Source organism: Motacilla alba, chromosome Z (genome assembly GCF_015832195.1).
Source record: "Motacilla alba alba isolate MOTALB_02 chromosome Z, Motacilla_alba_V1.0_pri, whole genome shotgun sequence".
Classification (NCBI taxonomy): Eukaryota; Metazoa; Chordata; class Aves; order Passeriformes; family Motacillidae; genus Motacilla; species Motacilla alba.
This window is the reverse complement of record NC_052046.1, coordinates 9,526,150-9,538,927: the sequence shown is the minus strand read 5'-3', so window position 1 is coordinate 9,538,927 and position 12,778 is coordinate 9,526,150. Positions and strand designations below refer to the sequence as shown.

General features: G+C 56.7%; 2 protein-coding genes across 4 annotated transcripts; one reads left to right on the top strand and one right to left on the bottom strand.

Annotated features, from left to right (window-relative positions):
• The first annotated feature begins 739 nt into the window (after positions 1-739).
• Positions 740-7,117, top strand: LOC119696176 (killer cell lectin-like receptor subfamily G member 1). Of its 3 annotated transcripts, none has more exons than XM_038125851.1 (7): positions 740-1,037; positions 1,485-1,595; positions 2,096-2,179; positions 2,807-2,955; positions 3,213-3,316; positions 4,921-5,214; positions 5,600-7,117. In XM_038125851.1, exons 1-7 carry the CDS (start codon positions 989-991, stop codon positions 5,715-5,717), a joined length of 909 nt encoding a protein of 302 aa, XP_037981779.1. In that variant the 5' UTR covers positions 740-988; the 3' UTR covers positions 5,718-7,117. The 3 variants fall into 3 exon arrangements, with proteins under 3 accessions (XP_037981779.1, XP_037981778.1, XP_037981780.1); XM_038125850.1 differs by having other exon boundaries at positions 5,328-5,732; XM_038125852.1 differs by lacking the exons at positions 4,921-5,214; positions 5,600-7,117 and adding an exon at positions 3,786-4,901.
• Positions 7,118-8,192: 1,075 nt separating this feature from the next.
• Positions 8,193-12,308, bottom strand: LOC119695610 (B-cell differentiation antigen CD72-like). Its single transcript, XM_038124461.1, has 6 exons — positions 12,120-12,308; positions 11,923-12,024; positions 10,615-10,929; positions 10,340-10,488; positions 10,039-10,133; positions 8,193-9,706 (listed from the first exon to the last, which is right to left on the bottom strand). The coding sequence occupies exons 1-6, from the start codon at positions 12,244-12,246 to the stop codon at positions 9,562-9,564; spliced, it is 933 nt and encodes a 310-aa protein (XP_037980389.1). The 5' UTR covers positions 12,247-12,308; the 3' UTR covers positions 8,193-9,561.
• Positions 12,309-12,778: the final 470 nt, after the last annotated feature.

Here is a 12,778-nt window from a genome sequence, read left to right as displayed (position 1 = left end):
AGAGAGGTGGAGGGGGACTTTTTGCAACGGTGTGTCATGATAGGAGGAGGAGGAATGGCTTCAGACTGTCAGAAGGCAGGTTTAGCTTAGATATTCATCACAGAATCACAGAATTTACTGAGTTGGAAGGGACCCACTGGGATCATCAAAGTCCAACTCCTTGCACAAGATGCCTCCACCAATCCCCCTGTGTGCCTGAGAACATTGTCCAAATACTTCCTGAACTCTGTCAGACTTGGTGCTGTGATCACATCCATGGGGAGCTTGTTCCAGTGCCCAACCACCCTGTGGCTGAGAAACCTTTCCCTAATACCCAGCCTAAACCCTTCCTGACACCTGTCACTGGTCACCAGAGAGAAGAGATCAGCGTCTGCCCCTCTGCTTCCTCTTGTAGACTGTGATGAGGTCTCCCCTCAGTCTCCTTTTCTCCAGGCTTGAACAAACAAAGTGACCTCAGCTGCTTCCCATATGACCTTTCCTGCTTTAGGAAGAAATTATTGTGAAGGTCATGAGGCAACAGCACAGGTTGTCCAGGGAAGCTGTCGATGCCCCATTCCTGGAAGTGTTCGAAGTCAGGTTGGATGGGGCTCTGAACAACCTGGTCTAGTGGAGGGTGTCCCTGTCCTTGGCAGGAGGCTTGGAACGAGATGACCTTTAAGGTCCTTTACAGCTCCATGACGTGGCTGCCTCTAGCCCAGCCCTGGCTGCATGTTTGAGCCAGCAGCCATTCCCACTGCTTGCTCCCCAAAGTCAGGAGTGTGCGGTTCCCTCCTGTCGGGATGCCGGGAGGCTGGCCTCAGCAGGGCTGCCCCTCGCCCCAAGCGTGTGGCAGCCCCACGAGCCCCCCGGGTTTTGTGCCAGGTGGTGCCTCTGGGGACCCCACCAGGAAGTGACACTTTCCATTTTGCATCACGCGCGTCTGCGAAGCTGTGCTGGGAAAGGGCTGTTGCTGCCCCTGTGGGCTGCAGAGCAGGAGACCAGGGAAGGGATGGAAGAGGGTGTCTTGTATGCTGACCTGCGCTTTCCCTCCACACCAGGTAATGGCCCCCAACTCTCTCAGTGGGTTCCCTGCCCTCCTGCAGCCCCTTGCCTTCCCCAGAAACGTCCTCCCAGTCCTGCTCCCCCCACTCCCTCTTTCTGGGTATCCTCTCTCAGACGGCTCCTCTCCAGCTCTGTTGCAGACTGCCTGCTCTTGGGGTGGGGGTCAGGAGGGGCTCAAAGGCAGGGAATGTCCACTGCACCCCCATGCCCCAGCACAGACACTTCCCCTCTGCTCTCCCCACCAAATATTGCGTGCGGGGAGATGATTTCTAGGACAATCAAGCTGCTGCAAACGGGCTCCCCCCTACTTTTCCCAGGCTCTCCCACTGCCTCCTGACATCCCATCTGGGATTTACAGACACTTCCTGGCTCAAGGCTCCACATTGCTCCCTCCAAACTACCCCCTCCTCCCCACCCTGGTCTATGTGAACTCTTTTTCTCAGCTCCTCAGCAGCGAGTGCGCCTGCCCTGGTGCTGGGCAGCCCTCAGCCTGGGTCTCCTCTCCCTGATGCTCCTACTGGCACAGATCATCCTGGTCAGCCTGAGTTTCCACTGTAAGTACGAGCCATCCAGTGCCCAGATCTCTGCAGAGGGGGTCCTGGGCTCAGGGCTGGCCCCATAGCACTTGTGTTCTAACAGACTGAGCTGTAGCTTCCCCATGGAGCTGGGTGCTTCTGCCTGGGCTGAGGGCATCGTGGGTTCTGGGGCAAGCAGGAAAATTGGTGAGGCAAGACACCACCTACGTGGCTGGAAAAGGAAGCTGGGGCGACAGCGTGGGCTTGGGGAAAGCCACTCCATCAGACAGCAATGAAAGAAGGTGGGAGGGAGGGCACTGATACTGATACTGAAAGACAGCAGCACTTTCCCCGAAAGCCTGCTGCATGGAGGGCTCCCAAGCACTGCAAAATCTGCAAGGACCTTGGCAGGCTTGGTGTACCTAAAGCAGGGGTCACCTCACCCACAGCCATGAGGCTGCCCTGTGGGAGAGGACACTGGGTGTGCTGGGAGCAGGAGCCCAGAGTTGCTAGGACACAGCTGTGCTCTTCTGATGTAGATTTAGTGCAACAACAAACAAGCTGCACAGATGGTCTCTGGAGAATAGAGGAGAGCCCCAGCTATGGGAAACAGACACTGGAAGGTAAGAGAGCCTGGTGGGCTCCTGGGCAAGGTTTGGAGAGGGCCTTACTGCTGCTTTCAAGCAGCAAGATCTGTCCCTACTCGAGGATGTTTCCCTGAGCTCTATCCCTACATATTCCTTCACCTTTACTGCCTGTCCTCTGGCTTGTGGTGTGGAGAGCTGCCCCAGCACTGCTGAACAGGCTGAACTGCTGAGACCCCTTTAGAAAAGATGACCCCAGACAGCTCAGTGTTACCTGGGCACACCACCAGCACCAGGCTCATGGATGCCATGCATCCCTGTGCCAGATGACATCAGCTTCTGGTGCAGCTGAAACCTTATCTGAGCCACCAGCACTTTGTAAACTGTGTTTGTATCACCTCCCCAAACCTGCAGCTCCCTGCCCTGCTCAATGCCAGCATGTTCCTGTAACTAGCCCCTGTTCCCAGGGCTCTGGGATTGGAAAGTTGGAGCTCGGCTCACAAATGAGGGCAAATGCAGAGTGGTCTCCGTGGGGCAGACATATGAACGCGATGGGTTGGTCGGTGCCCTGACTGCCCGCTGTCACTCTTGTGGTCCCTGGGGCAGGGGGCTGGTGGCAGCCCTGGCCAGCTGCCCCGTCCCACCTGCTGTGTTCCTGGTGTGCAGGGCGATGCCAGTTTTGCCCAGTTGGCTGGCTCTGGGATGCGGGGCAGTGCTACTACTTCTCCTCTGCCAAAAAGAACTGGGAGCAGAGCAGAGAGGACTGCTGCTCCAGAGGGGCACAGCTGGTCACCATCCAAGCCAACACCACCCTGGTGAGTGCACCCAGCCTGGCCTGTCCAGCTCCCTGTGAGCACGGGGCTGTCCTGGTGGCCACCTCACGGTCCCGCAGGCAGCAGTCACCCACGCACAGCATTGCCTCAGCTTCCCGGCCCATGTGCCCAAAGCCTAGCACAGCCTCCAGGCAGGGAGCTGGCAATGCTGTGCCCATACAGCAGAGCCCCCATCACTGACCGTGTGGCTGGGCTGGATGTCGCCCCAGGGGGCTCATGTGGGTCCTCTCCTGTGCTAGGCATTCCTGGTGCGCACAGCGAACATGGACGCTTTTCATGTGGGGCTGAAGCAGGATGGCTTCAGGTCTGAGTGGAAGTGGCTGGATGGCACCACGCTGGAATGGTGAGGCTATCAGCTTGTTCCCAACTAGGTGTGCTGAAGGTCCATCATCAGGGCTCGGGGTGGTGATGGGGACAGGCATGCAGGGATGTGATCCATATTTTGGCCACCTCTTTTCTTCCCAAGACTGCATTGGGGCATTTATGGGAAGGGGCATTTTTAGCAGGAGCCTGACCCTTGTGCCCACGTGAGGGCCACCACGGGCATCTGCCTGTGTGAGGGACTGCAGGGGATTGTGCAAAAGCAGGGCTCCAGTTTGGTCAGTGCTCAGCCCTGCTAGGATTGACCTGGGGGTATTTTGTGAGTGATGGGGCTGGGGGCATCCGGGAATGTGTCTGTGCTCCATGGGGAGGGTGAACTTTGACCCCACAGCATCCCTGTGCAGTATCTGGTCCCTGGCTGCAGGAGCTGCTGATGGGACAGCCTCAGTTCTTCCTGCCCATCCCATCTCAGCCCACTTTCTTCCTCGCAGGATCTTCCCAGTCCAGCGCTACACCAGGTCTTTCCAGGCCTGTGGCAGGGTGTCCGGCTTGGGACTTTTAGGTGGTGCATGCACAGATGTCCTCAGATGGGTCTGCAAGCAGAGTGCAGCCACCGTGCAGTGGCTCCAGTCCTCGCCTCCTGCCTTCCTCTGGGGAAACACCACCTACAGCTGTGTGAGGCCCTGATGGCCTTGGTGACCCCCATCCTGTGCCACCGCCCTGTTCCCTGCCTGACCCCAGTGCACGGGCATCCCCAGGCTCCGCTGCCTTCTGGCCCAGACCTCTTTACCCAAGAGAACTCTGCACTTTGCCAATAAATTCCGCCAATAACTGCAGTTGGCTTTGGGGTGTGGGGGTGGTAGGATGGGGGTGCATCCTCTAGCTCTCAGACTTGGTTGCATCACTCACAAGTGGGAAATTGCATCCCATGGCCAGGAGCCGGCATTGAGCCAGCAGGAATCCAAGCATCCCCATGGCCCAAGGGCAGCGTTCAGCAGCAGCTCCTGTGCAGGCTGGCACAGGTCCCATGAAAGCTCTGCGCTTCTGATCGTGGTGGTTGCCTGGGGCTTTTCCTTCTTGGGTCGTGCTGCTGAGAGGTGACCCTTTGCCTCTGCAGTCCCATGGAGCACTTGGGCTGGGCAGCAGCTTAATTGCTGGTGCCTGCCCAGTCTGAAGAGGTTCCAGCAAACATCCTCACTTTATTTTGAGCTGGGTGATGTGCAAGAGCCTAAAAGGCCTGCTGGAACTTGATTGGGCGTTGTTTGGTCCCAGAGGCTGTTCTGGTTTCATTATAGACCACTGGGTTGTTCCAGCAGCCTGCAGCTCTGGCACAGACCCTGCTGGGACTCCCTCCCAGCACATGCAAAAGACCAAGCCCCCACAGGCAGTGCAGCCTGTCAGCCTGAGCAGGCTGGGAGGTAGAAGGTGATGCATGGGGAAGGGTAGCTCTGCTGTGGCCTGTACCCAGGGGCTTGGGCTCTTCACAACCTGGGGACCTGAACACAGAGGATGCTGAGCAGGAGGGAACTCATTCACCCCCCGCCCCCTAAAATTAGAACATATGCTGGAAAAAAAAAAAGACTTTTTGCAAATAAAGCAACTACTTCTGCTTTTCTGCATACGAAGGTGTCTCTCCACGCAGTATGGTCTTAGCCCCACTCTGCCACCTGACCGCAATGGAGAAGGACAGAGCTGGGTTCCTTCCTGGACTACTGCTGCTGGGCTGCCTGCATGGCCCAGAGTAGGGCCTACACTCCCCTGCAGTTTGCTGAGGCCCCCGCTCGCTGCCCCCATGTGCCCTGCAGACCCCAGTGAGGATGACATTCACTACAAGAAGCTGCTGCAGGGGCTGGTGCTGACAGTGGCCAGCCTGGGGAGAACCCAGCTGCGTTCACTGCCACAGGGATACCCCAGAACAGGGTAAGCGCTGGGTGATGGCAGTGGGACCATGGGGGGGTGCCCATGGGCACTCATCACCGGTTTCCCATGGAAGAGTCTCAGATGTCTCGTTCCACAAAGCCATTTATTCACAGCACAGTAACACAGAAACAGCTCAAGATGGTTCCTCTGAGGAGAGATGCCCAACAAAGGAACACCTGGGCTTTTATCCCCTCAATGTCTGCTTGTACTCAAGCCTTGCTTCTCCTCCTCTCCTCTGCCCCCTCTCTGTGTCCATCCACCTTGCTTTCATCATCCCTCTCCTTCATTATGCAAAAGGTCAGCAATTCCTAGCTCCTGCTGTGCCTCTCAGTGTCCATGTATCTGTCTGGCACCACTCATCTTCCTGCTCTTTGCTCTCCCTAAGGTCGGCCTCTTGCCTCGGGCCCCCACCCCGAGCTCAATCTGCTTTTCCATCTGCATCTCTAACTGTGCCTTGCAAGCCCAGCTGCCTGGAGCAGAGTGTCACGACGACATTTTTATGAAAATCCTTTGCTAGGATTTTCTTCTCCTGAGAAGCTGAGCAGCCTCAGGAAAGAAATGTAAACAATAACTACGTGCCGCTGTGGAATGCAACAGGTGCATCATTGATTGGTCCATCTTGGGTGTTTCTACTTAATAACCAATCAAAGATGCAGCTGGCTCAACTCTCTGGTCAGTCACGAACCTTTGTTACCATTCCATTCTTTCTCCTTTACTCACAAGCCTTCTGATAAAATCCTTTCTTCTCTTGTTTTAGTAGAGTTTTAATATAATATATATCATAAAATAATAAATCAAACCTTCTGAAACATGGAGTCAACATTCTCATCTCTTCCCTCATCCTGGAACCCCTATGAACGCCACCATAGCAGAGGTGTTCCTCAACAAGGGGACGTCTGTCGCCCTGTCTGGGCCTTCCAGCCCAGCTCTGCTCCCTTCCACTGGGGTGGTTTGGTGGAGGTAGGTAAGATGGTGTCATTGCTGTCCTTTTGAGGACTCTGTTAGTTTTCCTGGCTGCCCCTTGCCTCTGCCACTATTTGCTGCTGGCTCCCGTCTTGCCCTTTCTTACCCCGACATCACCTGTCCGGAGCTGAGCTTTGTTGTCCCGCCTCAACACCAGGAAGAAGATGCAGCAAACCTCCTGGGCATGTGACCATCCAGTGCGGATGGGGAAAGCCAGGCAGGATTTACGAAGGGCAGGCCACGCCTGTCTGACCTGCCTGCTGCTGTGGCAACAATGGGCTGTGCATAAGGGGAGAGCAATGGGGGACATTTATCATGAACCTTTCAGGTCTGGGACTTGGTTTTCCATGGTATCCTCACTGGCAAAGTGGGGATATATGAAGTCAGGAGTACAGGAGAGGAGGAGAAGAGCTTGGGTGGAAAACCTGAATGGTGTGAGGGCTGCAGTGGGTGTCAGTAACACCCTTTTTCCCCTGGCAGTCACTGAAGGGTTGATCCTGGGGTTTGTGCTCCTTGTAGCCTTCATCAGTGCACTAGATGGTGGGTAGGGGGTGGCCTCAGGCAGCTGGGGGGCAATACCAAACCAGTACTGTGTATGCTGGAGGGCAGGACTGGGGTACAGAGAGGCCTGGAGAAATGATTTGATGGGAGCCTGCTGATACTGGAGTGGGTAAAAGTGCAAATCCTGCAGCTGGCAAGAAAGAAGAAGCCACATATCAAGATGGGCAAGTAAGCAGCCATGCTGAACCAGCCCAGGGAAACCATGGACCAGAGGCTGGATGGGGTCTGCAGTGTGTCCTCGGAGTGGCAACTGCGGGGGAGGGGGGTGCGGGGCTGGAGCTCAGGGCTTTAGGAGCAGGGAGGATATCTGGACCCTCCAAGACAAGCCAGACACAGCAAGTCTTTGCTTTGCATGATAGCTGAGACTGTAGGGGACCCAGCCTTGCCATGCCATTGGGCTGGCTCCACCAGCCACCTTCTGTGGAAGCTCTCCTAGGAGCTGCCCTCTCAGTCTGAAGCCGTTTCCCCTTGTGCTTTTGCTACAAGCCCTTGTGTAAAGTCTCTCTCCAGATTTCTTGCAGCCATTTTTGGTTGTGGAAGGGCACAGTAAGTTTTCCCTGAAGCCTTCTCCTCTCCAGGCTGAACAATCCCAATCCTTCTCACAGCAGAGGTGCTCCATCCCTCTGATCATCTTGGTGGCCTCCCCTGGGCTCACTCCAGCAGGTCCCTGTCCCTCCTGTGCTGGGAGCCCAGGGCTGGGTGCAGTGCTCCAGGTGGGTCTCAGCAGAGCAGAGCAGAGGGGCAGAATCCCCTCCCTCCCCTGCTGCCCACGGGGCTCTGGATGCAGCCCAGGACACGTTTGGCTCTCTGGGCTGTGAGTGCCATGGCTGGGCCATGTGCAGCCTCTCACCCACAGCACCCCCAAGCCCTTCTGGGCAGGGCTGCTCTGGGGCTGTTCATGCCCAGGCTGGGCTGGTACCAGGGGTTGTCCCAGCCCAGCTGCAGCCCCAGCACTTGGCCTTGTTAAACCTCGTGATGCTCCCATGGGCCACTCCTTGAGCTTGTCTGGGACCCTCTGGATGGCATCCTGTCCTTCAGGTGTGTCAAACCACCTCAGCTTGGTGTTACCTGCAAACTTGGTGAAGGTGCAGTTGATCCCACTGTTCACATTGTTGACAAAAGTACTGAATAACATTGGTCCCAAGATGAATCCCTGAGGTCCAACATCATCACCAGGATCCAATGAGGACACAGAGCCATTGGCCACTATCTTCTGGATGGAGCTGTCCAACGTTATCCACTGAACAGTTCACCCGTTGAATCCATTTATCTGAAATTTAGCGGAGGACTGTGTTGAAGGCTTTACAGAAGTCCAGACAGATGACACGTGTTGCCACATTTCTCCTCACGGAGAAAAGCAAGGCACAGCTTTTCCCAGGAATATAGCTGGGACTCATGTTCTCTGAAAAACAGAGAAAGAGAAACACAGTTCTTATCACTTGCTGTGCCTGTGTTGTGCCAAAGTAGAATGGAATGTGGAGATTGTTTACCCAAAAGTGAGGATGTTTTCTTCCCTGGCCCTGTCAGGGCCAAGAGTGTGTCTGTGTTGGACTGTCTGCTGACAGTCACGGACAGTCAGCAAGAGTCATGGAAGAACGAGGATGAGTGCAGTTGTGAGCATGTGAGTGCATGGCAGATTCAATTGTAGATTTACAGAATAAAGTACTTCATCAGCCTTCTGAAGACAGAGTCAGATGCTGTGTCATTCTTCTCTCCCCTCGTCCGGGGCTGCCGTGATTTTTGTGATAGACACGTGCAGCCCTTCCCTTGTTCACTGATGCAATCACTCCACTGTAGAAGGCCGCTGGGTTGGTTGGGCAGGACTTGTGGTGAAGCCGTGCTGGCTGTCTCACGTCCAGCTTAGCAGAATGGTCGCCAACACATTCCCCTCTCTGCAGAAACACTGACTGAAACAGGGAGGGTCACCCTGGGGCCTGGACTGGATTCTCTCATCACCCTCCTTTGACAGATAAGGTCCCACCACATTCTTAAGGATCTTTCCCCCTTGGTGGGAGGGGTCTCCCTTTTCCCCCATGTTCCCAAGTCTCCCTAGTGCTCCTTCCTCTGTCCCACTGTCTTATCAGTGCACCTCCACATTTTCAGGACCACCCTAATTTGCAGTTCCACTGTGCTCCCTTTCTTTCCATGGTCTCAGGATTCCCACATTCACCTCCCACGATTTTAGGGCTCTTCATTGCCCTTGTTTTCCTCCCATGGTTTCAGAGTTTCCTCATTCATCCACCATGTTCTCAAAGCTCCCCAGCACTCCCCCACTTCCTATATGGTCTCTGGGCTTCCCAGCATTTTCTCATGGTGATAGCTCCACTGTCAGCACCCTTTCCAGGCAGGACCCAGGGCAGGTGATGGAGTCAGAAGAAAGGGCAGGACGAGAGCTGTCAATGCTGAGAGAAAGGGGCAGGCTGTAAATCCACAGGTCTCCCCAAAATGGACAGGTTGAGGACATGAGTGTGTCATCCTCAAGCTCCAAAAATATGCAAATAGCAGATCCTGCACCTCTGGCAGCCTTGGGATAACAAAGAAGGTGGGAGGTGGGCTCTGCACTGGAGACCCGAGTCAGAGATGCATTGGCCAGGCACACAGGCACATGCAGGGGCACAGTACAAAGCAGTATAATATGTGTTTGCATGAGTCTGGGAGAGGGGAATAAGGTCTATTTTCCATAATCCTTGTTTTAAAATAGAGACACTTTTCTGCAGCACTTTTGCGATGCAATTGAGGCAAAGCATGCACCGGGGACAGGATCTCAGGGTGCACACCCGGGTCCTGTTCCTGAGTCCAGTGATGGAGCTGGGGTGGCAGCAGTCAGTCCTTGGTCAGAAAAAGAGGTTGAGTCTCAGATGCAATGTTTAGCCTTGGGGATTTCTCACAGATCCAGGGCAAGGGATTGTCACACCGCTTATTCCACATTTCCCCGTTAACTACCGACCAGCAGTCAGTATGGTGTTTCCTAGGAAAGAGGGCACGTCTCAGGGCAGCAGTGACAACCCCCTCACCATGGACACCACTTCCCATAGATCCCGGTGCTGCTGGGGCAGGCAAGGCACCTGGCACAGAGATCAGCCTGAGGAAGTGTCACATTCCTCCTCCTGCTCTTCTTCTCTGCCACTTGGATATTTGGCACTGCACCCCACAGCTTGTCTCTACCCTCACCCCCCTCCCTTGGGGCACTGCTCATGGGAGTCCATCAACCCTTTTATTGAGGGGTGTCACAGGGGCAAAACAGCACCTCCCTAGTATGGCAAAAGGGCAGGTGCTTGTGCCAAGGACTCTTGCACTTACGAGAGGTGTTTGCTGTCCGTCCACATAGATCTCCTCTCTCCATAAAGAGGTCTTCCTCCAATCCAGTAGTGTGCCTTAGACGCATGCACAAAATACTAGGGGGGAGAGAGAAGCTGTCAGCCACCTGCTTCATGACCAGCACTTACCAGGGCTGGCTGTGCTTCTCCCGTCACACTGCCAGGATGGGAACCTGGGGCTCGTGGGGCCACCCTGGCACCGCCACAGATACTGCTGCAGCTGGCCCCGTGGGGCTCTGCCCAGCGCCTCCCTCCCGGGGTACCACAACCCCCCTGCTCTGTACCGGCACTGTCAGCGGTGTCCACTCATCCTGGACCAGCAGCTGAGCAAATCTCCTTTCACAATCTTCCTTGCTCTCCTCCCAGGTCTTGTTTATCACCGAGATGTAGAGACACTTGCTCTTGAAGAGTACCCAGCCCCGGGGGCAGCAATCTGAGGGCAGGGGCACAACTCAGGTGCTTATCCTTCTATGGATGCTTGAGGAGCTCAGCCTGGCTGAGTTCAGCCCCCGCATCTTCACAGCAACATCGCCTGTGCCCCAACTCCGTCACGCTCTACCTGTGTTCATGCAGGCACGCAGGCTGCTCACAGTCCTCTCGCTGGTGTTGAGCCTCCCCTGCACCACCTGCATCTCCTCCTGCAACACAGCCAGCTCCTGCTGGGCACGCCCCAGCTCGGCATTCCTGCTTTTCAGCTCCATCTGGCTGATGTTGCCCTCGCGCCACGCTCGCTGCAGCTCTTCCCTGGCCCATGCCAGCTCCAGTTGTGTCTGCTCCAGGCTCTGCTCCCGTGCCCTCAGCTCCTGTGACAGGCGGCCCTGCTCGGCCATGTGCTCACGGGAGGAGTCCTGCAGGCTGCGGGTGACCTGCCAGTCTGGGGACAGGGTGGGTGAGCTGGACATGAGCACGGGGCCCTGCCTGGGGCATGCCTCTTGCAAGGGAAAGTAGGGTAAGAGTATCTGGCTGCGGGTGGAGATTGTCCTGGGGGTTCCAGAGGGAAGGGAATGGAAGCCCCAATGCTGGCAGGTGGAGGGGAGACATTAGAAGGCAGTGAGGGACAGTGGGAAGACAAGGAGAATCAATTAGAAGGCTGTGGAAGGCAGTGGGAGGCAATGGGAAGGCAGTGGAAGGGAGTGTGAGGCAGTGGGAGGCAATGGGAAGCAGTAGGAAGAAAATGGGAAGGAAAAGGGAGACAGTGGGAAGCAATGGGAAGGCAGCAGAAGGTGGTGGGAATAAAATGGGGAGGCAGTGTGAGGCAGTGGGAGGAAGTGGAAGGAAGTGGGAGGCAGTGTAAGACAGTGGGAAGTCAGTGGGAGGGAGTGGGAGGTAGTGATGGGAAGGCAGGCAGAGGGATTAGGAGGCAATGGGAAGGAGTAGAAGGCAGTGGGAGGAAATGGGAGGCAATGGTTGGCAACAGGAGGCAGTGGGAGGACAATGGGAGGAAATGGGAGGCAGTGCTAGAGAGTGGGAGGCAGTGGGCGGGATTGGCAAGCAGCGGAAGGCAGTGAGATGGCAGTGGCTAGGCAGTGAGAAAACCGTGGGAGGCAGTGACAAGGAGTGGGAGGCAGTGGGAGGGATTGGCAGGTAGTGGGAAAACAGGGGCAAGACCACGGGAAAGGGCGGGAGGCAGTGGGAAGGCAATGGAAAGGCAATGGAAGGCCGTGGAAAAGACTAGGGGAGCCTAGTGGTAGGCAGTGGGAAAGGCAGTGGGAGGCAGCTCGTGGAGGCCATGCAAGAGCCCCGGACCCCAGCCCCAGGCACGCCTCCTCCCTGAGAGCCCCCCGCAGCCAGACCCTCGCCCAGCCCCACGCCCACTCGTGGTGCCGCCCTCCCGGCTGCCCCCACGCCGCGGTAGCCCCCGACTCACGGCAAGCCCCCAGGGCCACGACGGCCACCAGCAGCAGCAGCAGCAGCAGCAGGCTGGCTACAAGCAGCGCTGTGGGGACGCGCCATCGCCGGGTCCAGCGCCCTGCAAGAGAGGAGCAGCCTCAGGCATCATCCCGCGGGCATCGCGCCCCGGTCCCCTGCCACCGCCCCGCGGCAGCGGCTGCTGCCCGCTCCCACCTGCGCTGGGCGCTGCTGTCACCGGCCCCAGCGGCACGTTCTCGTACGGACTGTCGTCGTCGTCGGGCACGGTGGATGGGGGCCGCGCCGCAAACTTCAGGTCGGCATAGACCACACTCTGGGCCATGCCCCGGGCGTCCCCGCTGGCCCCGCGGGCTCTGCTCCGCTTGAAAGGGAAAATGCAGCTGGTTTCTGCAGAAGCAGAAGTGTGGTGAGGTGCGACGGAGGGCAGAGAACGACCTCGTCAGCGGCGTCCTGCCATTGGCCAGGCACCACCATTTCGCTCCCCTCCACCCCCCGAAACTGCTCAGTGTCCCCTGGGATGGCACTGGGGTAGTGCAGCTTGCGGCTGGAGCGTGGGGCAGAGCTGTAGGGCTCAGCCTACAGGGAATTCATCACATTTCCTAGGGCAGGGGAGAGCAGGCCTGGCTTCCAGCTGGGAACAGGTAGCTCTGCTGCTGACTCCATCCAGGATGGAGGTTCCCTCTTCTTGGTGCTCTGCTCCAGGATCTGAGCATCACTGCCCTAATGCCTAAAAGAGACTGCCACATTGCAGCATGAGCTTTCACTTCTGCTCTCATCATGGCCACATCTCTCTGCTCTGCCACCAAGTGCACTATGGAAAACCACATCCCAGACACCAAAGGGTCATGGTAAAG